This window comes from Callorhinus ursinus, unplaced genomic scaffold (assembly GCF_003265705.2).
Source record: "Callorhinus ursinus isolate GAN/ISIS: 27379988/994484 unplaced genomic scaffold, GSC_fseal_2.0 scaffold108, whole genome shotgun sequence".
NCBI classification, from domain to species: Eukaryota; Metazoa; Chordata; class Mammalia; order Carnivora; family Otariidae; genus Callorhinus; species Callorhinus ursinus.
This window is the reverse complement of record NW_027397170.1, coordinates 1416863-1443468: the sequence shown is the minus strand read 5'-3', so window position 1 is coordinate 1443468 and position 26606 is coordinate 1416863. Positions and strand designations below refer to the sequence as shown.

The 26606-nt window shown below is 40.2% G+C and overlaps 1 protein-coding gene across 15 annotated transcripts in view; it reads left to right on the top strand.

The window, feature by feature from the left end:
• BRCA1 (BRCA1 DNA repair associated) overlaps positions 1-26606 on the top strand; it is a 67410-nt gene that overhangs the window by 14143 nt on the left and 26661 nt on the right. For 9 of the 15 annotated variants that reach the window (XM_073889497.1, XM_025861668.2, XM_025861665.2 and 6 more), the window contains 10 exons: positions 466-519; positions 7462-7539; positions 9115-9203; positions 9780-9919; positions 11543-11648; positions 12638-12683; positions 13636-13712; positions 15228-18665; positions 19059-19147; positions 23283-23454. In XM_073889497.1, the coding sequence (XP_073745598.1) occupies positions 466-519; positions 7462-7539; positions 9115-9203; positions 9780-9919; positions 11543-11648; positions 12638-12683; positions 13636-13712; positions 15228-18665; positions 19059-19147; positions 23283-23454 (4289 nt within the window). The remainder of the gene's footprint in view (positions 1-465; positions 520-7461; positions 7540-9114; positions 9204-9779; positions 9920-11542; positions 11649-12637; positions 12684-13635; positions 13713-15227; positions 18666-19058; positions 19148-23282; positions 23455-26606) is intronic. The other 6 variants (XM_073889501.1, XM_073889500.1, XM_025861666.2 and 3 more) reach the window with 3 other exon arrangements.

Sequence of the window (26606 nt, the reverse complement as noted above, 5' to 3'; positions counted from 1 at the left end):
CTCTCTCTCAAATAAATAAATAAAATCTTAAAAAAAAAAAAAAAAGTGCTGTGAGGGGATCCAAAAGAAATACAAGAAGTTTGTTGTCTTCATGGAGCTTAAAGTTTAGTTAAGATATAGGATGTTCCTCTCAAATTTAGCTTGAAAAATGTATCAGTGAAGACTAATAAATAATGGAGTAATGTCAGCAATCTTTTAAATGCTAAAGATAATAGAGAGTATTGAAAAGAGTAATATATTTTGTTTTGATAGCTGAAAGCTCAGGAAGGTAAGGATCATAATTCTCTGTTGTATTTTTGGCTCCTAGCGCAGCAGACATTTAACAAATACTTACTAAATGAACTTAAAGCCTTACCTTGACTCAGTTATAGTAGCTTAAAGTTGCACTTCTTTACCAAGAATTTATTTATATTGAAATGAATTATTGAGCCTTCTTTCTTTCTTTTTTTTTTTCTCTCCTTCTAGTCTGGAGTTGATCAAAGAGCCTGTTTCCACAAAGTGTGACCACATATTTTGCAAGTAAGTTTGAATGTTTCATGTGGCTCCATCATTTAGCTTTTGTGCTTATTCTTCACAACATAGGAAATACCTAACTTTATAGAAGCTTTAGCTACTTCAGTTAAGTGAAAAAGAAAAATCTAACTGTTTCATTCTTCTTTGGAGTACTTAACAAAACCTTTGGAAATTGGTTGTAACCATAGTTCCTGGGAAAATATTGGCATATTTATCTAGTGGGATATGAAATCATTCTGAATAGCCGTTTGTTTTTGTGTCCATGGGTGAAAGCAGGTTGCAAGCGATTGTGCAATAAGCAATTTCCCAGTTTCTCCTTTCTGTTATTTCTTTTTTTATTTTTAGAGATTTTATTTATTTATTTGTCAGAAAGGGACAGCGAGAGAGGGAACACAAGCAGGGGGAGTGGGAGAGGGAGAAGCAGGCTTCCCGCGGAGCAGGGAGCCCGATGCGGGGCTTGATCCCAGGACCCTGGGATCATGACCTGAGCCGAAGGCAGACGCTTAATGACTGAGCCACCCAGGCACCCCGCTCCTTTCTGTTATTTCTGTTCATCAGTCTGCTTTCTTCCTTCTAAGGTTCAGTGTTTGCATGCTTCATAATCCTTGTGAAGATAGGAAAGGATCTGATATCAGTTTATATTTAGGCTGAAATTCATTCATACCAATGATTCAAGTTATATTTACATTTTTAAGGATCTTGTCTTTTGAAAATGTTTCTTGGTGAAAGAATTTGGGAAAACATTTGGTGGGTGATTTGGTGAAACAAGGGGGTTCTCTCCTCCCTGATGTAAAGCTGTGATTGAGACTGGCCCTGAATGCCAACTAATTTGTTTTTAGATATTTTTAATCGGAAATGAAAGCCATGTCTACGGTAATGAGTTTACTAGCACAAATGCTTATATAATGCAGAGCATGTTTCCCTTCTACCCCCAACCCCTGCCTTTCCCTTCCCTCCATCTCTACACCCAATGTGGGGCTCAAACTTAAAACCCTGAGATCAAGAGTCGCATGCTATACTGACTGAACCAGCCAGGCGCTCTCTCAGGAACTTTCTTTAGGAATTTTTAATTCAGGAGTTCTTAAGTTGGGATTTGTGAATGGTTTTCATGAATGTCCTAGAATTATATTCAGTTTTAAATTTAATTGTATTAAAAGCTATAGGCATGTGCAGTTTCCTGGGAAAGAAAGCCCATAATTTTCATCAGATTCTTAGAATGTTTCCATAACCTAAGAAACATGAAAACTTCTGTGATAAGGATAATGAGGCTGGTTGAAGTTGAAGGAAACCTGTTCCCTCCTGAGGGATATCCAAACGCAGGTCTACCAGCTAGCTGGACCCTTCCTTCCTCTGAATTCTACCTTATTCTTCCCATTCATCTGTCCCAACAAGGATCCAGAGCCCATTCCCACTGCCTCTCACCCCTTCCCCATGCCACCTCACAGTCCTAGATCTTCTCCCACGAGTTTCCTTCTGATTCCTGAGACCCTTCTCCCCGTCAGGTGCCAAGGCAGCACAGCTTTATCACTCTGCTTTTAGAATTTTTGGTTTTGTGGCCCCTGGAGGGAAGCTTCTCTAACTATTGTGGTATACAACTGGTTTCTTTGAGACCGATACTTTTGTGAAACAATTTAAAAGTCCAAGTATTGGGACACCTGGGTGGCTCAGTCGGTTAAGTGTCTGCCTTCAGCTCAGATCATGATCCTGGGGTCAGGGGATCAAGCCTGCATACCGCTCCCTGCTCAGTAGGGAGCCTCCTCTTCCCTCTTCCTCTGCGCCTCCCCCCACTCATGCTCTCTCTCTGGCTCTGCTCTCTCTCTTAAAAAATAAATAAAAGTCCCAGTATTTAAAAAATTATAGATAGATGAAAATTAACCTTTTAAATGCTGGGACTTTCACTGTTTCTTCATGAGAATCTTTCTGAAATGTACCGTATGCTTTCCTGTCACCTTGAGTAATGAATACATAATACTATAGTGAGTAAAGAAGAGATTGCATTGTGAACATTCATTACTTTAAGAGCTTGTGGAAGAAGGAAATTACAGGCAGAGTAAATAATATGAGCAAAGGTATGAAGAGAAGAAAGTAGACTGTCCAGGGAAAAGAAACTAACTGCATACATGTATAGGAGTTGTGTGGAGGGGGGCGCCTGGGTGGCTCAGTCGGTTGAGTGTCTGACTTTGACTGTGGTTGTGATCTCCGCAGTCCAGGTAAGTGGTGAGTCAGTGTCAGGGAGGTTTGATGGCCAGATACATTAGATCATGATATCAGGGAATTCTGGAATTTAGCAGATTGGGTTGGTACATCAGAGATGTAGAAATAGGCAAGACACGGATAATCTGGCAAATAGATTGAACATAGTCTCTCAGGAGTCTAGGAGCAAAAATGAACACAAGTGTAGGGTGGTGGTTATAAGGGAAGAGATGTGGCAGGGATCCAACTATAGGAGGCTGAGGGTTAGGGTAAGGATTCCTGTCCCTAAGAGACAAGAACTTTGACCATGGGACTGGGATACTGGGCAAGGAACCTAGGCACTATCTTCCAGATGAAGAGCTCAAGATAGATTCTTAATCATTGGGTCTAAGTACAAATAAGAGGTTTGATCAAGAAGACAGCCCTGTTATCAAAACTGACAAGGTGTGGTGGGACCAGCAACACAAATGGACACTGAGGTGCTAAGCTATGGAGCTCTCAGGGTCTTTGTTTCCTTTAACTAGGGAGTGCATTGGTTCATGATCTGTTGGCAGGAATCCAGGGCGCACCCAGTGTAATTGTAGGAAGCCAAAAGTCATCCTGCCTTTATTTTGCCCAGACTTAGAACTATTAATTTATTGTTTCCTGCTGGGATAGATTTGGACCAACAGCTCAAAATTAAATGAGTTTCCATAACATTATTAATTATAGACGTGCCCAGAAATACTCTGAAAGTACTCTGAAAGTCCCCCCAAATTAGTTTGTGTCACTGTGATTTTACTGTTTCTTATCAGCTTTAAAAATCTGACACCACTCTTTAGAAAACATACTACATTGGCTTAAAAAATACATTGTTTTTCCTTAAGCATCAGGCTTTAGAAATTGAAGAGGCTGAAAACTTGGGGTGCCTGGCTGGCACGTGACTCTTGGTCTCGGGGTTGTGAGTTTGAGCCCCACACTGGGTGTGGAGATTACTAAAAAATACAATCTTAGGGACGCCTAGGTGGCTCAGTCAGTTAAGCGTCTGCCTTTGGCTCAGGTCATGATCCCAGGGTCCTGAGATCAAGTCCCACATCAGGCTCCTTGCTCGGCGGGGAGTCTGCTTCTCCCTCTCCCTCTGCCTGCCACTCTCTCTCTCTCTCTCACAAATAAATAAAATCTTAAAAAAAAATACAATCTTAAGACTCACGTTTTTACTGAGAACCTCGTATAGAACTTATATATATGTGTGTGTTCTCATTTAATTGGTGCATCACATGGCTTCCCCAGAGCTCTAAAACAGAGTTTAACAAATTCTTCTCAGCCATGAAGGATATACCAATGTTCCGTTGATCTGTCGGTACTTTCCTTAGCTTAGTCTTTTCAAGTCATATACAAGTTCATTTTCTCTTTTGAGTTTAGTTAACCTTGAGGCATCTGTTCTTTTTCTAGCATAAGGAAAGATTGGAACCTATATCTTGGTTGATTTCTACTTACCTAGCTCCCCTGCATTATTTGTGTAATTATTGTACAGGCTACGACACTCTGTAATGTAGCTTGTCACTCTGGCTTAGTGACTGTATGCTGCAGTGCTTCGTTCAGGAGATTCCCTCCCTCTCCCTCCTATGAAATGGGTAATTATACCATTTGCCAGTGTAATGCACTGATGCCTCCTAGGGCCATTATGATATAGTATAGGTAGGATTTGCATCTTCTCAAGGAGTGGTAGCCTCGTCTGTGGCTCTTTAAAGGGGATTATATACAATGCAGGTCGCTTTTTGACACGCCTGTCCGCTGCACTATAGAACTGTTGTTGAGTACAGCATGGCCAGGGAGCATCTGTATAGGTGAAGAAGGACTCTAGTCTCCTTGACCATCCCTAGGGCCCTCCGTATTGTAAAATGAAGACAATACATCAGGGTTGTTGTGTGGAATAAGAGAGGGCACTGTGTGTTTGAGAACTTGGTCAGTAGAAAGTACTCTCTGCGTCTGCTGGCTCACCATTCCCACCGCCTTTTCAACTCCCTCTTTTCTTTCATGGTTCTTTTCACTGCCAATGTCTGCTCCCTGCTCCCTTCCCCAGTCACCTCCCTCGCCAGAATATTCTGTTCTTTATGATGGCAGGGATTTTATTTTGCTTTTCTGCCGAATCCCCCTGCATCTAGAACAGTACTGGACATGTAGTAAAGATTGGTGATATGACGAATCCCTGTTGATAATGATTGTCCCCACAGCTGTCTCTACTGCTCTCTTCCCTTTTTCCCTTTCTACCTGTCTTTTCTGAGTCTTTTGTCTTCTTCCTAAGGGAACATTGATCTTTATAGACACCACCAGTCAGTAGGAATAGTATATTTTTTTTTTAAGGAAGCAGACTTATTAGAATATGTTGCACGTGTCCTTCATGTCTTCTTAGGCATTTGCTGCTTCTTAGGTATTTGCTGTCTGAGATAACCACCAAAATTGTTCTCCACCCAGAGATGCTCTAAATGCCCACCTGTCCCAGAAGGGTGGAACCTTCTTCATTCCTTAGACTTCTAGTGAGCAACTTGGTTATGCCAGCTATCACGGCACACACTGTGAATATGAAAATGAGTACATTTTCTCCCTGCCTTGAGCTTTTTTTTTTAACATTTTTATTGAAACATAATTCATATGCTATAAAATTCACCCATTTTAAGTGTACAGTTCAGGGTGGTGGGTTTGTTTTTTGGGGGGTTGTTTTTTAGTATATTCACAGTTGTGCAACCATCACTACAATCTAAATTTAGAATTTTTTTTAAAGATTTTATTTATTTGAGAGAGAAAGAAAGAGTGAGTGAGAGATAGCATGAAAGGGAGGAGGGTCAGAGGGAGAAGCAGACTCCCCACTGAGCGAGGAGCTGGACTCAGGGCTCGATCCTGGGACTCTGGGATCATGACCTGAGCCAAAGGCAGACACCTAACTGACTGAGCCATTCAGGTGCCCCAAGTTTAGAACATTTTCATCACCCCAAAAAGAAAGCCAGTACCCGTTAGCAGCTACTCCCCATTTCCCCTCCATTTCCTGTTTTGCAACCACAAATCTTTTTGTCTCTATAGATCTGTCTATTCTCGATATTTCATATAAGTGGAATCATATAATACATGACTTTTGTGTCTGACTTCTTTCACTGAACATGATGTTTTCAAGGTTCATATTGTAGCATATCAACACTTTGTTCTTTTTTATGGCTAAATAATATTCCATTGTGTGGATATACCACATTTAGTCTCTTCATTCAGTAGTTGATGGACATTTGGATTGTTTCTGCTTTTGGCTATAATGGATAGTGCTGCCATGAACATTTGTGTACAAGTTTTGTGTGGACTTATATTTTCATTAACTTTAGGAGCAGACTTCCAGAGTCATATGGTAACTCTGTATTTAACATTTTGAGGAGCTGCCAAACTGTTGCTGCATTGTTTTATATTCCCACCAGCAATGAATGAGGATTTCAGTTTCTCCACATCTTCTGCAATACATATTTTAAATTATGGCCATCCCAGTAGATGTAAAGTAGCATCTCATCATGGCTTTGGTTTGCATTTTCCTGATGGCTAATGATATTGAGCATCTTTTTATGTGCTTATTGACCATTTGTATATCTCCTTTGAGGAAAATTCAAATCCTTTGCCTATTTTTTCGTTGGTTTATTTCTTTTTATTATTGAGTTGTAAGAGTTATTTATATATCCTGGATACAAGTCTCTTACCAGGTATATGATTTGCAAATGTTTTCTCCCTTTCTGTGGACTGGCCCTTCTCTTTCTTTCTTTCTTTCTTTAGGATTTATTTATTTGAGAGAGAGAGCAAACAAGCATGAGTCAGGGAGGTGGGGAGGAGCAGAGGGAGAGGGGGGAGCAGATTCCCCGCCGAGCAGGGAGCCCGACACAGGGCTCAATCCCAGGATCATGAAATTATGATTTGAGCTGAAGGCAGGCGCTAACCGACTGAGCCACCCGGGTGTCCCTGGCCGTTCACTTTCTTCATGGTATTATTTGTAGCACAAAAGTTCTTAACTTTGATTTAGACCAATGTATCTATTTTTTCTTTAGTTGTTTGTGTATTTAAGAAATCATTGCTTAACCCAAGGTCAAAAGGTTTATAGTTTTAGTTCTCACATTTAATTCTGTGATCCATTTTGAGTTAACTTTTTTGGATTGTGTGAGGATTCTAGCTTCTTTTTGCATGTGACCATTTGGTTGTCCCAGCACTATTTGTTGGTAGACTATTCTTTTTCTATTTAATTGTCTTGGTGTCATTGTTTAAAATCAACTGACCTTAGATGTATGGGTTTTTCTGTACTCAGTTCTGTTTTGTCGATGTATAGGTCTGTCCTTATGCCAACACCACACTCTCTTGATTTACTATAGCTTTGTAGTGACGTGCTGAATTTTTAAACTAATTATAATCGTTTTACTTAAACTATTTACCATTTATATCTGATTATGCAGCGTGAAATAATAATAAATCATTAAATATGCCATATTAACTTTTTAGTTTTATTTGATCATAACAGTCAGCCCTATGCATGTAAGTTCAGTTTTCTTAGATCATTGCTTATGTAGTTTGGTTTTCTGCTTATGCAGCATCTAAAAACAATTAAAGCCATTGATTGTAATTCACCTGCCATTACCTTTAAAATGGCTCTTAAGGGCAGTCGGGAGATTATCTTTTCTTGGCTATTTGCCTTTTGAATACTCTCTACCAAAGAAAAAAGTAACTTGAATTGTTCTTTTCATTCTTTATAATTTATAGATTTTGTATGCTGAAACTTCTCAACCAGAGGAAAGGACCTTCACAGTGTCCTTTGTGTAAGAATGATATAACCAAAAGGTATCTAATTTGGGTGGTGATGGGAGGTTGGACACAATGACAGCAGGGAAAAGTAGATATTCCTTCATAACAGAGCTGGTGTTCCTGTCAAACTATTCATCAGTAGAAAAATGTATAAACGAGTGTTAGGCTAATGGAATAAATTATTTCTGAAGTCATTTTCTTGAAAGTTTTATGGTAGATCTGTCTTACAAAGGTATTAGCAATTCATTGCCTCTTTCTAACGCTTCTGAATGGCGCAAAAACGCGCAGTCTTATCTAAAATGGGACTGTACCATTCTGCCCCCATTGTCTCCAGGTCCTGCTTTTCTTTTTCTTTCTTGAGCTTGTTTCTATGTAATTATTTATACACACACAGCATGTTTATACATTGTGGGTCCCTCCTACCAGGATGTAAGTTCTCTTAGGGCACTGGCTTTTTCTGTCTCAGTCAATGCTGTTTTTTCAATGTTTGGCACATAGTACTCACTCAGATATTTAAAGGAATAAATGAATTATATTGTCCTACAGCTTTCCTAAACCGAAATCTCTCTTTTGACATTATCATCTATGATGTGGGAAACAAAGGCAGAAGAAAAATTATTAAACTTCCTTACTACTTACAGTCCATTGACAAGTCCTTGAAACAGGCAGAGTGACATTCCTCTAGGGACTGAACTGCCTCCATGTTGACACTTTGCCAAGGGCAAATGGCAATCGTAGCCTGACCCTCCAGGATCTTGTAAGTCTACTTTAACATATAAAAATTCCTTTATCTCTAACCCCCAAGATAACGTTGGCGATCATCCCCCAAGCATATGCCCCACCGATATACATCTGAAGGGTCTCATGACTAAGATTTTTTGTTGTTGTTGTTTTTTAATTTTATTCTGTTATGTTAGTCACCATACTATGACTAAGGTTTTATTAGACAGTAATAAATGACCTTTTCCTAACAATAACTAGCCCCCTCAAGGTCCTGGAAACCTTGCTTACAAAATTCCTTAGAGACTTAACACTATCCCTAACTCCCTCCCAACTTGAAAGTATATAATGGGCCACTCCTCATGACCCCATTGTAGCTCTTGCTGCCCCTGTGCTTTAATAAAACCACTTTTTGCCCAAAGATGTCTCAAGAATTCTTGGCTTCGAACCCTAACATCTTTCCTACATCAGTCTGTCTGCTTTTGAAGTAACATAATCATCATTTCACAGAAATCCCTGAGAGCTCAAATTAGGAGGTTGGGTGGATGGGGTTCAGGTGTTAAGAATGGTAAGTTCTCTATACAGTGGATTTATATCTACTATGGATTCAGAGTACTGTTATTGTAGATATAGGCTTTTGGTAGACTTGAATGGCAAAAAAACAAAACAAAACAAAAAAACATTATGAAAACAACCAATCCTGCCACACAGTTTGTTCTGATGTTGATGATGTTTTGATTGTAGTGTAATGCCACTAATAGCTCTGCTCTCTAAATATCATTTTTTTAGTGTTGCTACATCTGTTCTTTGTTTACACATCTTTCCTTATTTTAGTGTCCTTAAAAAGTTGATAATCCTTTGCTGAGTGTTTCTCAAATAATTTAATTTCAGAAGCCTACAAGAAAGTACAAGATTTAGTCAACTTGTTGAAGAGCTGTTGAAAATCATTCATGCTTTTGAGCTTGACACAGGATTGCAGTGTAAGTGTTGCATAGCCCCGGGGGCCAGCACTCAAGTGGCTGGCCGTTAAAACTCAGGAAGTTTTCACAGTTATCCTGTGAATAGGCAATAACACCTTTTGGTCTATGTTACTTTTAACTCTTTGTCTGTGATTTATTTTTTAAATCATTCCCACTGGTCTCACACCTCATTTTATAGGTCCTGAGATGCACATTTTTCACATTTTAGCATCTCCAAAATTGGGAGCAATTTACCACCTATGGTGTGCCATTGTTAATTTAGGGTGTTTTCTCTCTAAGTGGCGTAGAAAATAATGGTGAGTCTTGCATCATTGGTATCTTGGATTCAATGAAATATGGTATTAATAGGCAAATTTGTTAGTATTGAGGTGGGAAAAAAAAAGATTAGAAATAACTTTGACAGTCTGTGTGTTTCCTAGGAGTAGAATTTCCAAGGTAGATTAAAAAAATGTTAGGTAAGCTTTAATGCATTGTCTTAACAAACCAGAGAGAGCACACACAGGATTTCTTTTGGTTCTTTGACACAGTTACTGTATTGTTTCTAACTACAATAACATTTCCCTTTGTAATTCATAGTTGCAAACAGCTATAACTTTTCAAAAAAGGAAAATAACTCTCCTGAGCATCTAAAGGAGGAAGTTTCTATTATCCAAAGTATGGGCTATCGAAACCGTGCCAAAAGATTTCGACAGAGTGAACCTGAAAACCCTGCCTTGGTAAAGCCATTTTCATTTATTTTGGTAACATCTCTTTATTGAGCATTGTGAATTAGTGAAGGTGCTAGATGCTCATGAATTTATATAAAAAGTCAGTAAACATAGGGCACCTGGGTGGCTCAGTCAGTTAAGCATCCTACTCTTGGTTTCAGCTCAGGTCATGATCTGGGGGTCATGGGATCAAGCCCCGCGTCGGGCTCTGTGCTCAATGCAGAGTCTGCTTCAGATTATCTCTCCCTCTCTCTCCTGCTCAATCGCTGTCTCTCTAATAAATAAAATCTTTAAAAAAATAAAAACTTTTGGGCGCCTGGGTGGCTCAGTCGTTAAGCGTCTGCCTTCAGCTCAGGTCATAATCCCGGCGTCCTGGGATCGAGCCCCGCATCGGGCTTCCTGCTCCGCGGGAAGCCTGCTTCTCCCTCTCCTACTCCCCCTGCTTGTGTTCCCTCTCTTGCTGTGTCTCTCTCTGTCAAATAAATAAAATCTTTAAAAAAAAATAAAAATAAAAATAAAAAATAAAAACTTTTTTTAAAAAAAGGCAGTAAACAAGGTAAGATAGTAAATTAAGTGGTTGGTCAAGAGTTAGAAGAGCTGAGAGAAGGTCCACGTACCTAGTGTGGGCAAGAGAGACCTTCTGGGTCCATCCCCTGCTTTAGTGCTTTATCCATTCTGATGCTTGTCTGAAGTAGCCATGAGGTCACTGATGTCTTTAAGGTTTGAGCTTGCTGGTTTTTTTTTTTTTTTTTAAGAGTTATTTATTTATTTGAGAGAGAGAGAATGAGAGAGAGCACAAGAGGGAAGAGGGTCAGAGGGAGAAGCAGACCCCCCACTGAGCAGGGAGCCCGATGTGGGACTTGATCCCAGGACTCCAGGATCGTGACCCGAGCCGAAGGCAGTTGCTTAACCAATTGAGCCACCCAGGCGCCCAAGCTTGCTGGTTTTTAAAATAACCATCTCACGGCAGTTCTTCAGGCATGAGGAAGTATCTTCTAATTTTTTTTCTTTGAAAAGTTGCCTGGGAAAAAAGTCAGTTTTTACCATTTGAAAATTGCTTCAATTTAAGAGGCATAATTGTCAAAGAAAATGCAGTGATTTGCTCTGTTGTTACTTGCATATGAATGAATAATGCAGATCTTAAAAATAATAGTTCTCATCGTACCAGCATTCATTTTTCAGTAGATGTTGAAGGACTCAAAAAGAAGGAAAGCTTCATCAAAGTAATGTTGGATTTTTAAATATTCTTTCCTATACTGAATGTTTTTAGGATTGCTGGGTTTTTATTCATAACCCTGTTATCATATATGATTGGAAATGTGTACTAAATGAATCTCATTCCCTTTCTATACTATGACACAAAGTATTAGCTTCAAAATACGCTTTTCTTCAAAAAATGACATGGATAATACATATTCAGTTTAGAAAACTTAAAACAACAGAGAGAGGAAAAAATATTCAAACCATATATTACTCATACATTTTGATTTGTAGTTTGCCAAGTGTTTTTTCCAGGTGTCAGATTTTAGCTAATTATGATGGTCTGTTTTATCCATGGCCTGGAGTTTCTCCAAGAAAAGAAACACAGAACCGGCCAACAATTAGTTGATCATTCTTTACTGTACTGCTTAGCAGGAAACCAATCTTAGTGTTCAACTCTCTGACCTCGGAATTGTGAGATCTCTGAGGACAAAGCAGCAGATACAGCCTCAGAATAAGTCTGTCTACATTGAATTGGGTAAGAGACACAGATTTTGTAAGTTTAGAATAATAGTTGCTGGATTATTGTCTCACAGTTAAACCAAAAGCCTCATAATTTATACAATGACAGGGAACTTTGGGAGTGGAAATAAAATAATTTTATTTTTCCAGCCTTATGGTGTGTTACAAATAGTGTAAAAGATGTGGCACTCATCTCTTTATAAAATAAGACCCTTATTTTATAAAGAGAGCAAAGGAAGGCTGTCTTGATTATAGCATGTGTAAACATGCTTTGGGAAGATGGAGAGTAGGCATAAGAAATAACATGATGGGATGGCTACAGCATTTGGAGGGATCCAGGATACATTGTACTAGACTAGGAAGACTTTTAAGAAGAGCTGAGCTCAGTTCAAACAGGTCTCTCTAATTGTCTTATCTTTTAGAATGTATTTATAATTGGAAAGAGTGACCCTCTTTGGGCTCCCAAGCACCACATTTGTCTACCATAGCACTTACCAGATTCTCTTGGAATTACCTGTATGTCTTTTCCCCTCTTAAAGATCATAAGTCCCAAGACAACAGGTATTGTGTCATAAAAATAATCAAAATAACTATAATAGTGAATATTTAGGAGCACTTACCACGGTCCAGGCACTAGTGGGCCTCACTTGCAAAACTCATTTAAGATCCATGGCAAACCCCTGAAGTTGTTAATGTTATTATACTTATTTTACACGTGAGCAAAGAAAGGCACATGGAGGTTAAGACATTTTGCCAAGAAAACAAAGCCGGCAAGTGGCAGAGCCGTGATTCAGACTTGGGAATTCTGGCGTCAGAGCCTGTGCTTGGGACCACTCCTCTGTGTTACCTGCCATAGGTTTCATTATGTCTGAAGATTTTATATATATAGTGAGGTGCAGTAATATTTCTTGAATGAATATCTGTTGTGCAGCAAGTATATTTATTGAGTGTAACTCTTTCAGTAAAAATCCTTTTATTGATTTGTTATCTGGGGAATTTTTTTAGGATCTGATTCTTCTGAAGATACAGTTAATAAGGCAAGTTATTGCAGGTGAGTTAAAGAGAGCCTGTGTCTATGTAGTTGGCATTTTTGTATTTAGTTAATTAATATTAAGGATTGGTATTTAGGTTAGAATCATGGCATTGGAATAGACCTTAAAGGGAGTTTACTTTTTATAGGTGAGAAAACCTGTCTTAGTGGAGTCCAGAAGAGTATAAAGTAACAGAATTCTGCTCAGACTTGCTTCTAGCAGATGGTTGTGTCTAACTTGTTCCTCATGCACAGTAGTATTTTGGCTCATGAAAATATTAAAGGACTTCATTTTCAATTCTTTTTTTGTTCCTTAATTCCGTCTATCTCTCATGCTTTGTCTATATAAATTATACAGTAATCTACAAGCCACTCATCCCCCCCCAACTGGGTTACCTGTCAAATTGCTTTCCTTAGGAATTATTGCTTAACCCTAAGATCTGTGATGGCTTGTCTGAACTATGGTGGTACCATTGCCAGTCAGATCTTGTTTGCAAATGACTTTTTCCTAATCTCTCATTGGGAGAAAATGTGTTTTAGCTGGAAGAGAAGCAAAGAGGCAGTGTTGCGTTCTATTAGAATGTCTGCTCTATCCCAGTGCTCCCTTTGTTTGAGTATCTTTGCTACTGCTTTCTCATTAAGATATACTTTTAAATTATGTTGGTTTTTTTTTTCTTTACTATCTTTGGGTATTGTTTGGCTACCATTTAAATTTTAGTTCTTTTGCCCGTCCATAAAGCGATGTATCTATGCGACTACTCTGATTTTTGTGACTGTTTTTCCTTAGTCTTTGACCATTTCATTTTGACTGGAAGTTTCTAAAGCAGAGTGCAAACTTCAAAAAGTGAATCAAATTGATCAGCTTACTGCAACCGTACCTAGAGGAGCTAAAATAACTTGATCTTGCTTATTTGACAGCTCTGTGAGCATATAACTAGGGTTTCTCATTAAGGCTTCTGTCTTTTCTCTCTAGTGTGGAAGGCTACGAGTTGTTAAAAATCACCCCTCAAGGAGCCAGGGCTGAAGCCAGTTTGAATTCTGCAAAAAAGGGTAATGATAAGTCTTCCCAACTTAACGGGTATTGAAGAGAGAGTGGGTAGATCCTGTACTGTAATCAGATTATTCTGAAGACCATTTGGGACGTTTATAATTCACAACATCTCTTTGCAGAGTTAGAATGTCTTTCTTTCTCAAATGTCATGGTACAGGCTGATCTGTTTCAATGGCGCAAGGCTGATGTGATTATAATAGTACCCTATGTAACTGGTTGTTGCCTTTTACTTTTAATTGACATGTTTGTGTTTCATCTTTTTTTTTAGCATTCTTTTATTTTTATTTTTTTATTATTATGTTATGTTAATCACCATACATTACATCATTAGTTTTTGATGTAGTGTTCCATGATTCACTGTTTACATATAACACCCAGTGCTCCATGCAGTACGTGCCCTCTTCAGGACCCATCACCAGGCTAACCCATCCCCCCACCCCCACCCCCTCTAGAATCCTGTTTGTTTCTCAGAGTCCATAGTCTCTCATGGTTCGTCTCCCCCTCCGATTCCCCGCCCTTCATTTTTCCCTTCCTGCTGTTTTGTACACTGGTATTTATTTATTTTTTTAAAATTTTTATTGTTATGTTAATCACCATACATTACATCATTAGTTTTTGATGCAGTGTTCCATGATTCATTGTTTGTGCATAACACCCAGTGCTCCATGCAGAACGTGCCCTCCTCAATACCCATCACCAGGCTAACCCATCCCCCTACCCTCCTCCCCTCTAGAACCCTCAGTTTGTTTTTCAGAGTCCATCATCTCTCATGGTTCGTCTCCCCCTCTGACTTACTCCCCTTCATTCTTCCTCTCCTGTTATCTTCTTCTTTTTCTTTTTTCTTAAAATATGTTGCGTTATTTGTTTCAGAAGTACAGATCTGTGATTCAACAGTCTTGCACAATTCACAGCGCTCACCGTAGCACATACCCTCCCCAATGTCTATCACCCAGCCACCCCATCCCTCCCACCCCCAACCATTCCAGTAACACTCAGTTTGTTTCCTGAGATTAAGAATTCCTCATATCAGTGAGGTCATATGATACATGTCTTTCTCTGATTGACTTATTTCACTCAGCATAACACCCTCCAGTTCCATCCACGTCGTTGCAAATGGCAAGATCTCATTCCTTTTGATGGCTGCATAATATTCCATTTGTACACTGGTATTTAAATATAGGGAGTATGAGTCGGAAGATAGAACAGAGCACTGTATATCTGATACCCAGTCTGCTTTTAGTTCACTGTCAGAGGTTAGGGAAATAGGAGGTGTGGTTTATGAACAGGGAGAATTCCAAAATTAAAGTTTTAAGTGTCCTGAGTGGAAATAATGAGAATCTAGATAAATAGGAATTCTTTGAAAGTGCATGAGCTACATCTTCAGTATACTTGGTGGTTTCTGAGGTGTTTCTCTAAAAATAGCCAGGTGCTTTATTTCCAAGTTGTATTAAGTGTACATATTTTTTCATGATAATGCAGTTTTTAAGCACCTTGTTGTTTTTGTATACTTTCAGCTGCTTGTGAAATTTCTGAGGACATAACAAATATTGAACATCATCAATCCGGTAATAAAGATTTGACCACCACTGAGAAGCATGCAACTGAGAAGCATCCAGAAAAGTATCAGGGTATTTCTGTTTCAAACTTGCATGTGGAGCCATGTGGCACAAATACTCATGCCAGCTCATTACGGCATGAGAACAGCAGTTTATTACTCACTAAAGACAGAATGAATGTAGAGAAGGCTGAATTCTGTAATAAAAACAAACAGCCTGGCTTAGCAAGGAGCCAACAAAGCAGATGGGCTGAAAGTAAGGAAACACGTAATGATAGGCAGACTCCCAGCACAGAGAAAAAGGTACTTCTGAATGCTGATCCCCTGTGTGGGAGAAAAGAACTGAAGAAACAGAAACCTCCATGCTCTGACAGTCCTAGAGATTCCCAAGATGTTCCTTGGATAACACTGAATAGTAGCATACAGAAAGTTAATGAGTGGTTTTCCAGAAGTGATGAAGTGTTAACTTCCGATGACTCACATGACGGGGGATCTGAATCGAATACTGAAGTAGCTGGTGCAATAGAAGTTCCAAATGAAGTGGACGGATATTCTGTTTCTTCTGAGAAAATAGACTTAATGGCCAGTGATCCTCAGGATGCTTTGATATGTGAAAGTGAAAGAATCCACACCAAGTCAGTAGAGAGTAATATCGAAGATAAAATATTTGGGAAAACCTACCGGAGGAAGGCAAGCCTCCCTAACGTGAGCTACACGAATGAAGATCTTATTACAGGAGCATGTCCTATAGAACCTCAGACAGCGCGAGCCCATCCCCTCACGAATAAAGCAAAGCATAAAAGGAGAACTACATCAGGCCTTCATCCTGAGGATTTTATCAAGAAAGTAGATTTGGCCATTGTTCCAAAGACTCCTGAAGAGCTAGTTGAGGGAACCGACCAAATCGAGCGAAATGGTCATGTGATGAATATTACAAATAATGGTCCTGAGAATGAAACAAAAGGTGATTATGTTCAGAATGAGAAAAATGCTAACCCAACAGAATCATTGGAAAAAGAACCTGCTTTTAGAAGCAAAGCTGAACCGATAAGCAGCAGTATAATCACTATGGAACTGGAATTAAATAGCTCCAGTTCGAAAGCCCCTAAGAAGAACAGGCTGAGGAGGAAGTCCTCCACCAGGCACGCTTGTGCGCTTGAATTTGTAGTTAGTGGAAATCCAAGCCCACTTGATCATAGCGAACTACAGATCGATAGTTGTTCTAGCAGTGAAGAGATGAAACAACATCTGGACCAAATGGCAGTCAGACACAGCAAAACACTTCAGCTCATGGAAGATAAAGAACCTGCAACTGGAGCCAAGAAGGGTAGTAAGCCAGGTGAACAGATAAATAAGAGACTTGCCAGTCATGCTTTTCCAGAGCTAAATTTAACAAACGTACCTGGGTTTTTCCCTAACTGTTCAAGTTCTAATAAACCTCAAGAGTTTGTCAACTCTAGTCTTCGAAGAGAAGAAATAGAAGAGAGCCAAGGAACAATTCAAGTGTCTGATAGTACCAGAGATCTCAAAGAGCTGCTATTGAGTGGAGGAAGAGGTTTACAAACTGAAAGATCTGTAGAGAGTACCAATATTTCACTGGTACCTGATACTGATTACGGCACTCAGGACAGTATCTCGTTACTGGAAGCTGACACCCTAAGGAAGGCAAAAACAGTAGCACCAAATCAACGTGCGAGTCTGTGCGCAGCAATTGAAAACCCCAAGAAACCTATCCACGGTTGTTCTAAAGATGCTAGAAATGACACAGAGGGTTTTGCAAATCCATTGACATGCGAAGATAACCACACTCAGGAGACAAGCATAGAAATGGAAGAGAATGAACTTGATACACAGTATTTACACAATATGTTCAGGGTTTCAAAGCGTCAGTCATTTGCTTTGTTTTCAAATCCAGGAGATACAGAAAAGGACTGTGCAACGGTCTGTGCCCACTCTGGGGCCTTAAGGAAACAAAGTCCAAAAGTCACTCTTGAGTGTAGACAAAAAGAAGAAAATCAGGGAAAGAAAGAGTCTGAAATCAAGTATGTGCAGGCAATTCATGCAACTGCAGGCTTTTCTGCAGCTAGTCAGAAAGCTAAGAAACCAGACGATTATGCCAAATGTAGCATAAAAGGAGGCGCTAGGCTTCATCAGTCATGTCAGTTCAGAGGCAAGGAAATTGAACTTATTGCAAATCACCATGGAATTTCCCAAAACCCTTATCATATACCACCACTTTCTCCCATCAGATCATCTGTTAAAACTCTATGTAAGAAAAACCCGTCAGAGGAAAGGTTTGAGCAACTTTCAATGTCACCTGAAAGAGCAGTGGGAAATGAGAGCGTCATTCAAAGTACAGTGAGCACAATTAGCCAAAATAACATCAGAGAAAGCACTTTTAAAGAAGTCAGCTCAAGCAGTGTTAATGAAGTAGGTTCCAGTACTAATGAAGTAGGCTCTAGTATTAATGAAGTAGGTTCCAGTGGTGAAAACATTCAGGCAGAGCTAGGTGGAAACCGAGGACCTAAATTAAATGCTATGCTCAGATTAGGTCTTATGCAACCTGAAGTCTATAAGCAAAGCCTTCCTGTAAGTAACTGTAAACATCCAGAAATGAAAAGGCAAGGAGAAAGTGAAGGCGTAGTTCTGTCTGTTAATGCAGATTTCTCTCCATGTCTAATTTCAGATAACCCCGAACAACCTATGGGAAGTAGTCGTGCTTCTCAGGTTTGTTCGGAGACACCCGATGATCTATTAAATAGTGACAAAATAAAGGGAAAAATCAGCTTTCCTGAAAGTGACATTAAGGAAAGATCTGCTGTCTTTAGCAAAAGTGTCCAGAAAGGAGAATTCAGAAGGAGCCCTAGCCCTTTAGATGATACACATTTGGCCCAGGGCCACCAAAGAGGGGCCAGGAAATTAGAGTCCTCAGAAGAGAACACATCTAGTGAGGAGGAAGAGCTTCCCTGCTTTCAACACTTACTATTTGGTAAAGTAACCAACACACCTTCTCAGTCTACCAGTCACAGTGTTGTTGGCACAGAGGGTCTGTCTAAGAAAACAGAGGAGAACCTAGACTCACTGAAGAGTAGTTTAAGGGACCTCAGTAACCAAGTCCCATCAGCAAAGGCATCCCAGGAACATCACCTTAGTGAGGAAGCGAGGTGTTCTGGTAGCTTATTTTCTTCACAGTGCAGTGCATTGGAAGACTTGACTGTTAATACAAATACCCAGGATCCTTTCTTGATGTTTGATCCTCCTTCCAAACAAGTGAGGCATCAGTCTGAAAACCTGGACGTTCCGAGTGACAAGGAATTGGTTTCAGATGATGATGAAAGGGAACTTGGCCTGGAAGAAGATAATCATGAAGAAGAGCAGAGTGTGGATTCAGACTTAGGTATTGGACCCAGGTTTTTGTGTTTGCCCCCGTCCGTATTCTAGAAATGAGCTAACTGTTGATGCCTTGTGGGGGAGCACGTTTTACAAGTTTCCAAGTGCAACTAAAGTCACTGCTTAAACTTTACACATGTTCCTCCTAAGGTACCTTTCCTTAGAAGTCCTTTACCCAACTAGCACATCTTCTTTGAGTGAGATCTCGTTGGTGGACTTGTTTCTGGTTTTCGTTGTTATGATTTCCAAGAGGAAATCCGGGTGTCCCAAAACAAGGAGTGTAATAATCATTTTGCATAACACGAAAGTGAAGTTTGTCTTGCCAATGGGAAGACATGGGTACAGCAAGTTGCAGTATGTGCTGTTTTTACATCTGAGGCTATTTTTATCATCATTTAAGGTGAAGTGGCATCCGGGTACGAGAGTGAAACAAGCCTCTCTGAAGACTATTCAGGGTTGTCCTCTCAGAGTGATATTTTAACCACTCAGGTAAAAAGCTTGTGTGGGTGTGTGTCTGTTGTGTCCTCAGCGTTTGGTAGCATGCATCCCACATTCTGACATTTGCTTGTATCATCTTTTAGAATTCACCCTTGTCTCCTCAAAGTAGATTGTAAGCATCTGAACGGAAGTCCTGCTGCCTTTTGTTTCATACACACACACATACATACTAGCTGGCTGAGAACACTCAATCCTGAATTTAATGAATAAGCTAAACCTTCAAAACCAATTCTCCCTATAGAAAAAATATCTATGAAAGCACTGCTGTATCAAAGAGAGGGGTGTGTTTGTTCTCGGACCAAATTGGAACCTACAGAGTTCTCTTTCTGTTAGAGACAATCTAGCCTTTCGTTGTTTCGTGGAGATTTCTTTTTGTTTCTCTTCTAATCTGGTAGTTGTTTGTTCTTTGGTGCCTGTAAGTCCTCTTTTTTCTTTAAAAAAGAAAGAACACAATTTTACTTCCTGTATCTCATGGTCAAGACCAATATTGGGGTTACTTATGAATGGGATAAGAGCCTTGTCATATCTACGGCATTTGATAACATGAATATTTCAGTATGACAGAAAGAATAGTCTCGAAAAAGCACTCTATCACAGCGTTTAGAGATTAACACCATCATCTTCACAGAACAGGTAATTGTAGTTGCCCTCAGAGCAGGGAAGTAGAAAACTGGGAGGAGAAGGAAGAAGCCCTACTTTTCTCTGAATATCCTTTTGTGCCTTGAGTTTTATACCATGTGCGTACATTAATTATTTAAAATACTAAATTCTGTGGGTTACCCAGTAATTATTATTAATAACTTATTGATACATATTCTTCATTCTTCTTCCTGTATGTGCACAAGAGGATGTGTACACCTTACCTTTAAAAAATACTTATATCCTACTCCATGTACTTACATTGTAATGTTGTTTTTTCTGTCATGAAGTTTTCTTCAGTGATTCATTTTTAATTACATACAGTATTTTGTCTTTTGGGTAAGCCATGATTTATTCAACCTGTTGCTGAATATGAGGGTTGTAGGGTAAGAGGCACAGTTTGCTATTATGTACAGCACTATGGTAATATCTTTTATTTTTTTATTTTTTAAGTAATCTCTACACCCAACATGGGGCTTAAACTCACAATCCCAAGATCAAGAGTTGCGTGCTCCACTGACTGAGCCAGCCAGGCGCCCCCGATAGTAGTATCTTGATAGCTAAATGTTTGCCCAGTTCCCAGTGATTTCTTTAGTATAAATTCCTAGGACTGGAATGTTTGGTCTTTGATACATATTGTTACATTGTTCTTCAGAAAGACTGAACAAATTGTATTCTTCCAGCCCCTGTGGTACTTGATGGTTCCCATTTCCCTGTATCTTTGCCAACACAGGTGGTATCCAGTTTTAAAATCTTCTAATTCTTGGCATTGCTGTGAGGACTATAGAAAGAAAGGGCTTGTCTTCTACTGCCCATTTTCTGTACAGAGCAGATCCCTCTAGGATTTAAACCTGGTCAGGAAGTCAGGAAGAAACCTGTTCCGTACCTGAGTTGTCACTAGTGTTCTCCCCGCCTACGGGATTGCCATGGTGACTAATGAACAAAAAGACTAAGGAGACCTTTTCTCTGCAACTCCTATGATTCTTTGTCAGTGTGGATTCGGGGCTCTGTTGACCTTTCACCAATGCCTTTCCCCTTTTTGTCCCTTGTGTTTTAAGATTATAGGTCCCAATTTCTGATTCTGTCCAACCTCCTTGTTTTTCATATTCCTGATCTTATTCCCAGAGATAATGTCTATTCAAGATTCATTTTGCAAAGTGTTTATATCAAGCATTTACCCCAAAACAGACTTAAGGTCAGATTTCCTGGCTAACTTAAATCTAGAGTAGCACAGACAGACAAAATGATTGAAGCGGGATCTTTTCCCTTTATCTGTTTAAAAACTGAATTAAGGAGAAGTATATAGGAGATAGAGAAATCCTAATTTGGTACCATTAGTATCTGCTTTTAATCAAAGACTGATTAACTGTATTCATTCATTCATTCTTTCATTTCTGCATTAAACATTGACTAAGTACTTACTACTTGTTAGGCATCGGGAACACAAAAATGATGAAGAAAGGATTCCTCCCATCAAGAAGGGTCCAGTATTCCACTTCTATATACTAATGCATTAGCAGTATAACTGAGGTAGTGGGAGTTCATTCCTGATAGTAGATGTAGATGGTAGGGACTTCCAAAGGAGCCATTTGAGCTGGACCTCGAAAGAAGAATTTTTCCAGGTAGAAAGAGAAGGGAGGCAGCAATCAACGCAAAGACACAGAGGCATGAAATGTCCAGAAAGCACAGAGTTGTCCTGTGACTGGAAAACAGGGCATATGGGTAGTTTAGGGAAGAAATAAAAGATCAGGGTGTGAAAGGCCTTTTGGATGCTGTGCTTAGGAATTTGGACTTTATCCTGAGGGCAGTATGAGTAATAATTATATGGTGTTCAGAAGGTATTATCTGAGCAGTGGTATACCACTAAGGTCCTTATGGAAGAAAGAGACATGATAAACATGGCTTTTAAAGAACTTCCATAGTAATGCAGCTGTATTAAAATGAGATCAGAGTAGCATGTTGGGAATAGAAAAGAATAATAGGGCTAATTCCAGAAACACTTAAGAATTAGAATTAAAAAAAAAAAAAAAAGAAAGAAAGCCTCAGTAAGCAATTTGGTTCTGGTCTCCCAAATATACCTGGGCAATTACCTACAAGGGAATTTAGGTTATAAAGTAATTCCTTTGGGGAAACCCAAAGGAAAGTTCTCTAATTACAGTTCTCCTGTTAACTATTTTTCCTGATTTTCTAACCTATTTAATGGCCACAGAGAGGTTCAGATGTGATGGTTGTGCCAGAAGTGACTAATAGGGCTTCAGAAGCTTATCAGATAGCTGTGCACTCGGTTTCCTTCCAGATTTACTGAGGCAGCTCCAGGGCCAGGGTGTGATCAGCAACAGAACTACCCACAAGCACCACGTGGTGGCAATGGCACTGCTGCAGACGTTGGCCACAAGGCGGTCTCAGGGCAGCAGAGGAAGCCTTTGTGACACTGGGAATACGTTTTCTGGTCATGAAAACCTGAAAACTGTGAACTCGGTGTTGCGGGAGAAAGTAGATGGCTTGTTTTTAGTAGAGGGCAAAGTCATTTGCAAGGATCAGAAGCAACGGAGGGTGAAACAGTCTGTTTCCCTGGGGTTCGCTGGCAACCGTTGATGTTCCTTTTAACAGTGATGAAGAAATGTATGTTTTGGTAAGCTCTTTGCTTACCAAAAACCTAAGGCTTAGCAGATTTCTTCTTGAAATGGAGAAATAAACATCAGAAGCCCCATAAGCAAGAAGAGCCCATTTATTTTGAATTGAAAACAATAACTGTCCTTACAGGATTTCCCAGGGCTCTTTCTGCTAGATCCTTCCCTCCAGCAGGTGATCTCTAGGTACCCTCTCTGCATGCAGAATGGCAACACCATGAGGGCTCTAATCCCCAGCACTAGAACGTGTCTCGCATATAATAATGGTCAGTGAATAGTTGTTGAACAAATAGATAAATCAGTGGATTAGCTCTTTGCTCTCTCTTTTAGAAACTAAATGGTCAGAGAATCCCAGAAAAAGAGTCCTCACCAGCCAGAAATCAGACATTATTATATGGACTAATCCAAATCTCTTACGAGTCCCACTGTCCCAAATCTATGAAACACAGCCTGTGTAAAATGTTAACAGAATCATGCTAATTTTAAATACCGTGTTTGAGTACCTTCATTGTCGTTGGTTTGTGGGTTTTTTGGGGTTTTTTTTGTTTTGTTTTGTTTTTTGCTCCCTAGCTTTAAAAGAAAATAATCAGCTTTGAAAGGACAGCACAATAAAACCAAGTCTATTTGGGAGAGTTTGAGGAGTTTTATTTTCCCCACTCTAACATCATTCTGAAATAATTTCATGGGCATTAATTGCAGGAATATGGTTGGATTAAAAGGTGTTCAGCCAGAACTCATAATTCCATACGAGGTGGTTTTGGTTCCCATGCTAAAATTAATTCGTGTGACATATTATTGCTCTCTGGCAAGTTGCTAAAAGAGTGTGACTTTCCTGGTGTCATTTCTTGTGTTTACAGCAGAGGGATACCATGCAAGATAACCTGATAAAGCTCCAGCAGGAAATGGCCGAACTGGAAGCTGTGTTAGAGCAGCATGGGAGCCAGCCTTCTCACAGCTCCCCTTCCCTCATAGCAGACTCTTGTGCCCCGGAGGAGCTGCTCAATCTGGAACAAAACACATCAGAAAGAGGTTTGTCATATTGGCCAAGCTCTGGTATGTTAAGCAGAATTCTTCCTCCCTAAGCCTTTATCTTTCTAAAAGGAGTGGGCCTGGGGGGCCTGGGGGGCTCAGTTGGTTAAGCATCTGACTCTTGATTTCGGCTCCAGTCATAATCAGGGTCCTGGGATCAAGCCCCACAGCTGGCTCCATGCTCAGCACAGAGTCTGCTTGTCCCTCTCCCTCTGCTCCTCCCCCTGCTCATGCTCACACTCTTTAGCTCTCGCTCTGTCAAATAAATAAATAAAGTCTTAAAAAAAAGGGCGCCTGGGTGGCTCAGTTGGGCGACTGCCTTCAGCTCGGGTCATGATCCTGGAGTCCCGGGATCGAGTCCCTCATTGGGCTCCCTGCTCAGCAGGGAGTCTGCTTCTCCCTCTGACCCTCTTCCCTCTTGTGCTCTCTCTCATTCTCTCTCTCTCAAATAAATAAATAAAATCTTTAAAAAAATAAATAAAAATAAAATAAAATCTTAAAAAAAAAAAGGGTAGGCCTAACTCCAACATTTTATGTTCTTTGCTCAGCATAGGTTTGCTGAGTCACTCTGTGGGTAATTTTATTTAAAGCCTTGCCTCTGGTCCCTGCTCACAGCTAATTTACCTTATAGAGTAACCAAGATAGTCATGAAGTATCATCGTCTGACTGAGTACCCACAATGAGGAGATGCTATGGGGAGCCCATAGGAAAGTGAGTGTGATAGGGGAGACTGGAAATAGACAACCCTTCATTCTAGAAAGCTTAGAAAAAAACAACACACAGACTTAGTCTTTTAACAGTGGTGTCAGGTCCGAAAGCCCTATTTATTTTTTTTTAAGATTTTATTTATTTATTTGACAGAGAGAGACAGCGAGAGAGGGAACACAAGCAGGGGGAGTGGGAGAGGGAGAAGCAGGCTTCTGGCCGAGCGGGGAGCCCAATGCGGGGCTCGATCCCAGGACCCTGGGACCATGACCTGAGCCAAAGGCAGACACTCAGCGACTGAGCCACTGAGGTGCCCCAAAAGCCCTATTTAATGTGTGTTCTGGTTTTGAGAGAGAGCTGTCCTAGGTGTCAGGAATTGCACCATGATCCACAAAAAGTCCGGTTATGCAGGAGAGGCAGGTGCTTTATAACAGCATTGTGGTTATCAACAAGACCAGATGGACCTCTGAGAGAAGGCATTTGGAGTAACCAAGCAGCTTGGAATTGATCAGAGCTGACTTCCCGTAGGAAGTGAGCAATGGGGGCATCTGGGTGGCTCCGTCGTTAAGCACCTGCCTTCGGCTCAGGTCGTGATCCCAGGGTCCTGGGATCGAGCCCCACATGGGGCTCCCTGCTCGGCGGGAAGCCTGCTTCTCCCTCTCCCACTCCCCTTGCTTGTGTTCCCTCTCTCGCTGTCTCTCTCTGTCAAATAAATACATAAAATCTTTAAAAAAAAAAAAAAGAAAAGAAAAAATGAGCACTGAGCTGAGAAATAACGTGGCATAAATGAAGGAAAGTGAGCTGAAAGTTTGAAGCCTTTAATTGGACAGACCCTTGTGGAAGACAGCACATCAGGCAGGTTGTAAACAGGGGCAGATCAGCAGACACATGGGTGAGAGTCTGTGCGCAGGCACGGATTCCACAGGGGAGCTGCTGCTTAGGGACAGGCAGGTGTGGTGAGCCCTCCTAAAGTGTTCTTCACTGCTGTCTCCATGATGCCTACCCAGCTAACTTAGTGTGAAGGTTCCTTCTTCGTTGCTTCCCACTGCAGCCCTGCTGGGGGCCTTAGGGCCTGCCTTTTCGTCTTTCTAGGAATTCAAGTCTTAATTCTCCAGAATAGTGTGGCCCTGGTCCCAGAATGTGCCTTGCAGTATTTTTGTGTTCAGGGAGAAACAGTAGTTCATGCATGAGAAGCTGGGGACTCTGTTGCTATGGCAGTGGTTCAAAATGTATTTCCTTAAATGCGTTCTTTGTAACCGTACCTTCATTTAGTCATCTCCCAATAATGAAGCCCAAAGTCTTGTCCCCAGCACAGTTCTCTTCTTTGGGGTGCTTTCAGCATCTTCAGTCTAAAAACAGACTAGACTTTCCATGTTAATGCACAACATAGAAAATGTTATTGTCTGGCTTTGAATATGTGTTTGTCTACTGTCTCCTCTTTGGAGTGTTGTGTGTGCACATTTATTTTTTCCTGAAGATCTGCAGACAATGTGTTTCTTGTGGCTTTCTTTCTTTCATTTTAAAATTTCATAAGTGCTATTTTTTTATACATTATGCTTTACTATGGATTTGAAAACCTTTTTGGATTTGATTATACTGATTTGGATTATACAGGATTCTGAATCCCTGTATAACATTTTTGTCAGGGGCTTTTATTCTATCCTTTATAGTAAACTTATTCATAGTCTTCTTTCTCATGAAATTATAGCATCCTCAGATTTCTGAGGTAGGTGGGTAAATGTTGAAGCAGAGGGAGAAGCAGGTTCTCCCCTGAGTTGGAAGCCTGATGTGGGACTTGATCCCATGGCCCCAGGATCATGACCTGAGCCGAAGGCAGATGCTCAACTTAAGGCTCCCCTTAAGCAAACTTCTTGATCTAGGAAGGATAGTTTCGTTTACCTTCAGCTGTATGGACATGTTTTTTAATGTGCTTTTTATTTTTGGATAATTTTAGATTTACAGAAAAGTAGCAATGTTAGTACAGAGAGTTCCTGCCGGAATTCTACCCCTTACCTAGTTTTGGTTTCCCTAATATCATCCTCCATTACCATGGTGCTTTTGTCAGACCCAAAAAACCAACGTTGGTACATTACTAGTAACAAATAAAACTCTAGACTTATTTGGATTTCACCAGTTTTTATTTTTAAGATCCTATCTATATATAAAATATATAATTTAAGATCCTATATATAAATACAAATTTTTTTTTTAAAGATTTTATTTATTTATTTGAGAGAGAGAGAATGAGAGAGAGAGAGCACATCAGAGGGGATAGGGTCAGAGGGAGAAGCAGACTCCCTGCCGAGCAGGGAGCCCAATGCGGGACTCGATCCTGGGACTCCAGGATCATGACCTGAGCCGAAGGCAGTCGCTTAACCAACTGAGCCACCCAGGCGCCCCTATAAATATGATTTTATGTCCCAGTGTTAAATGAAGGACCTGACAGA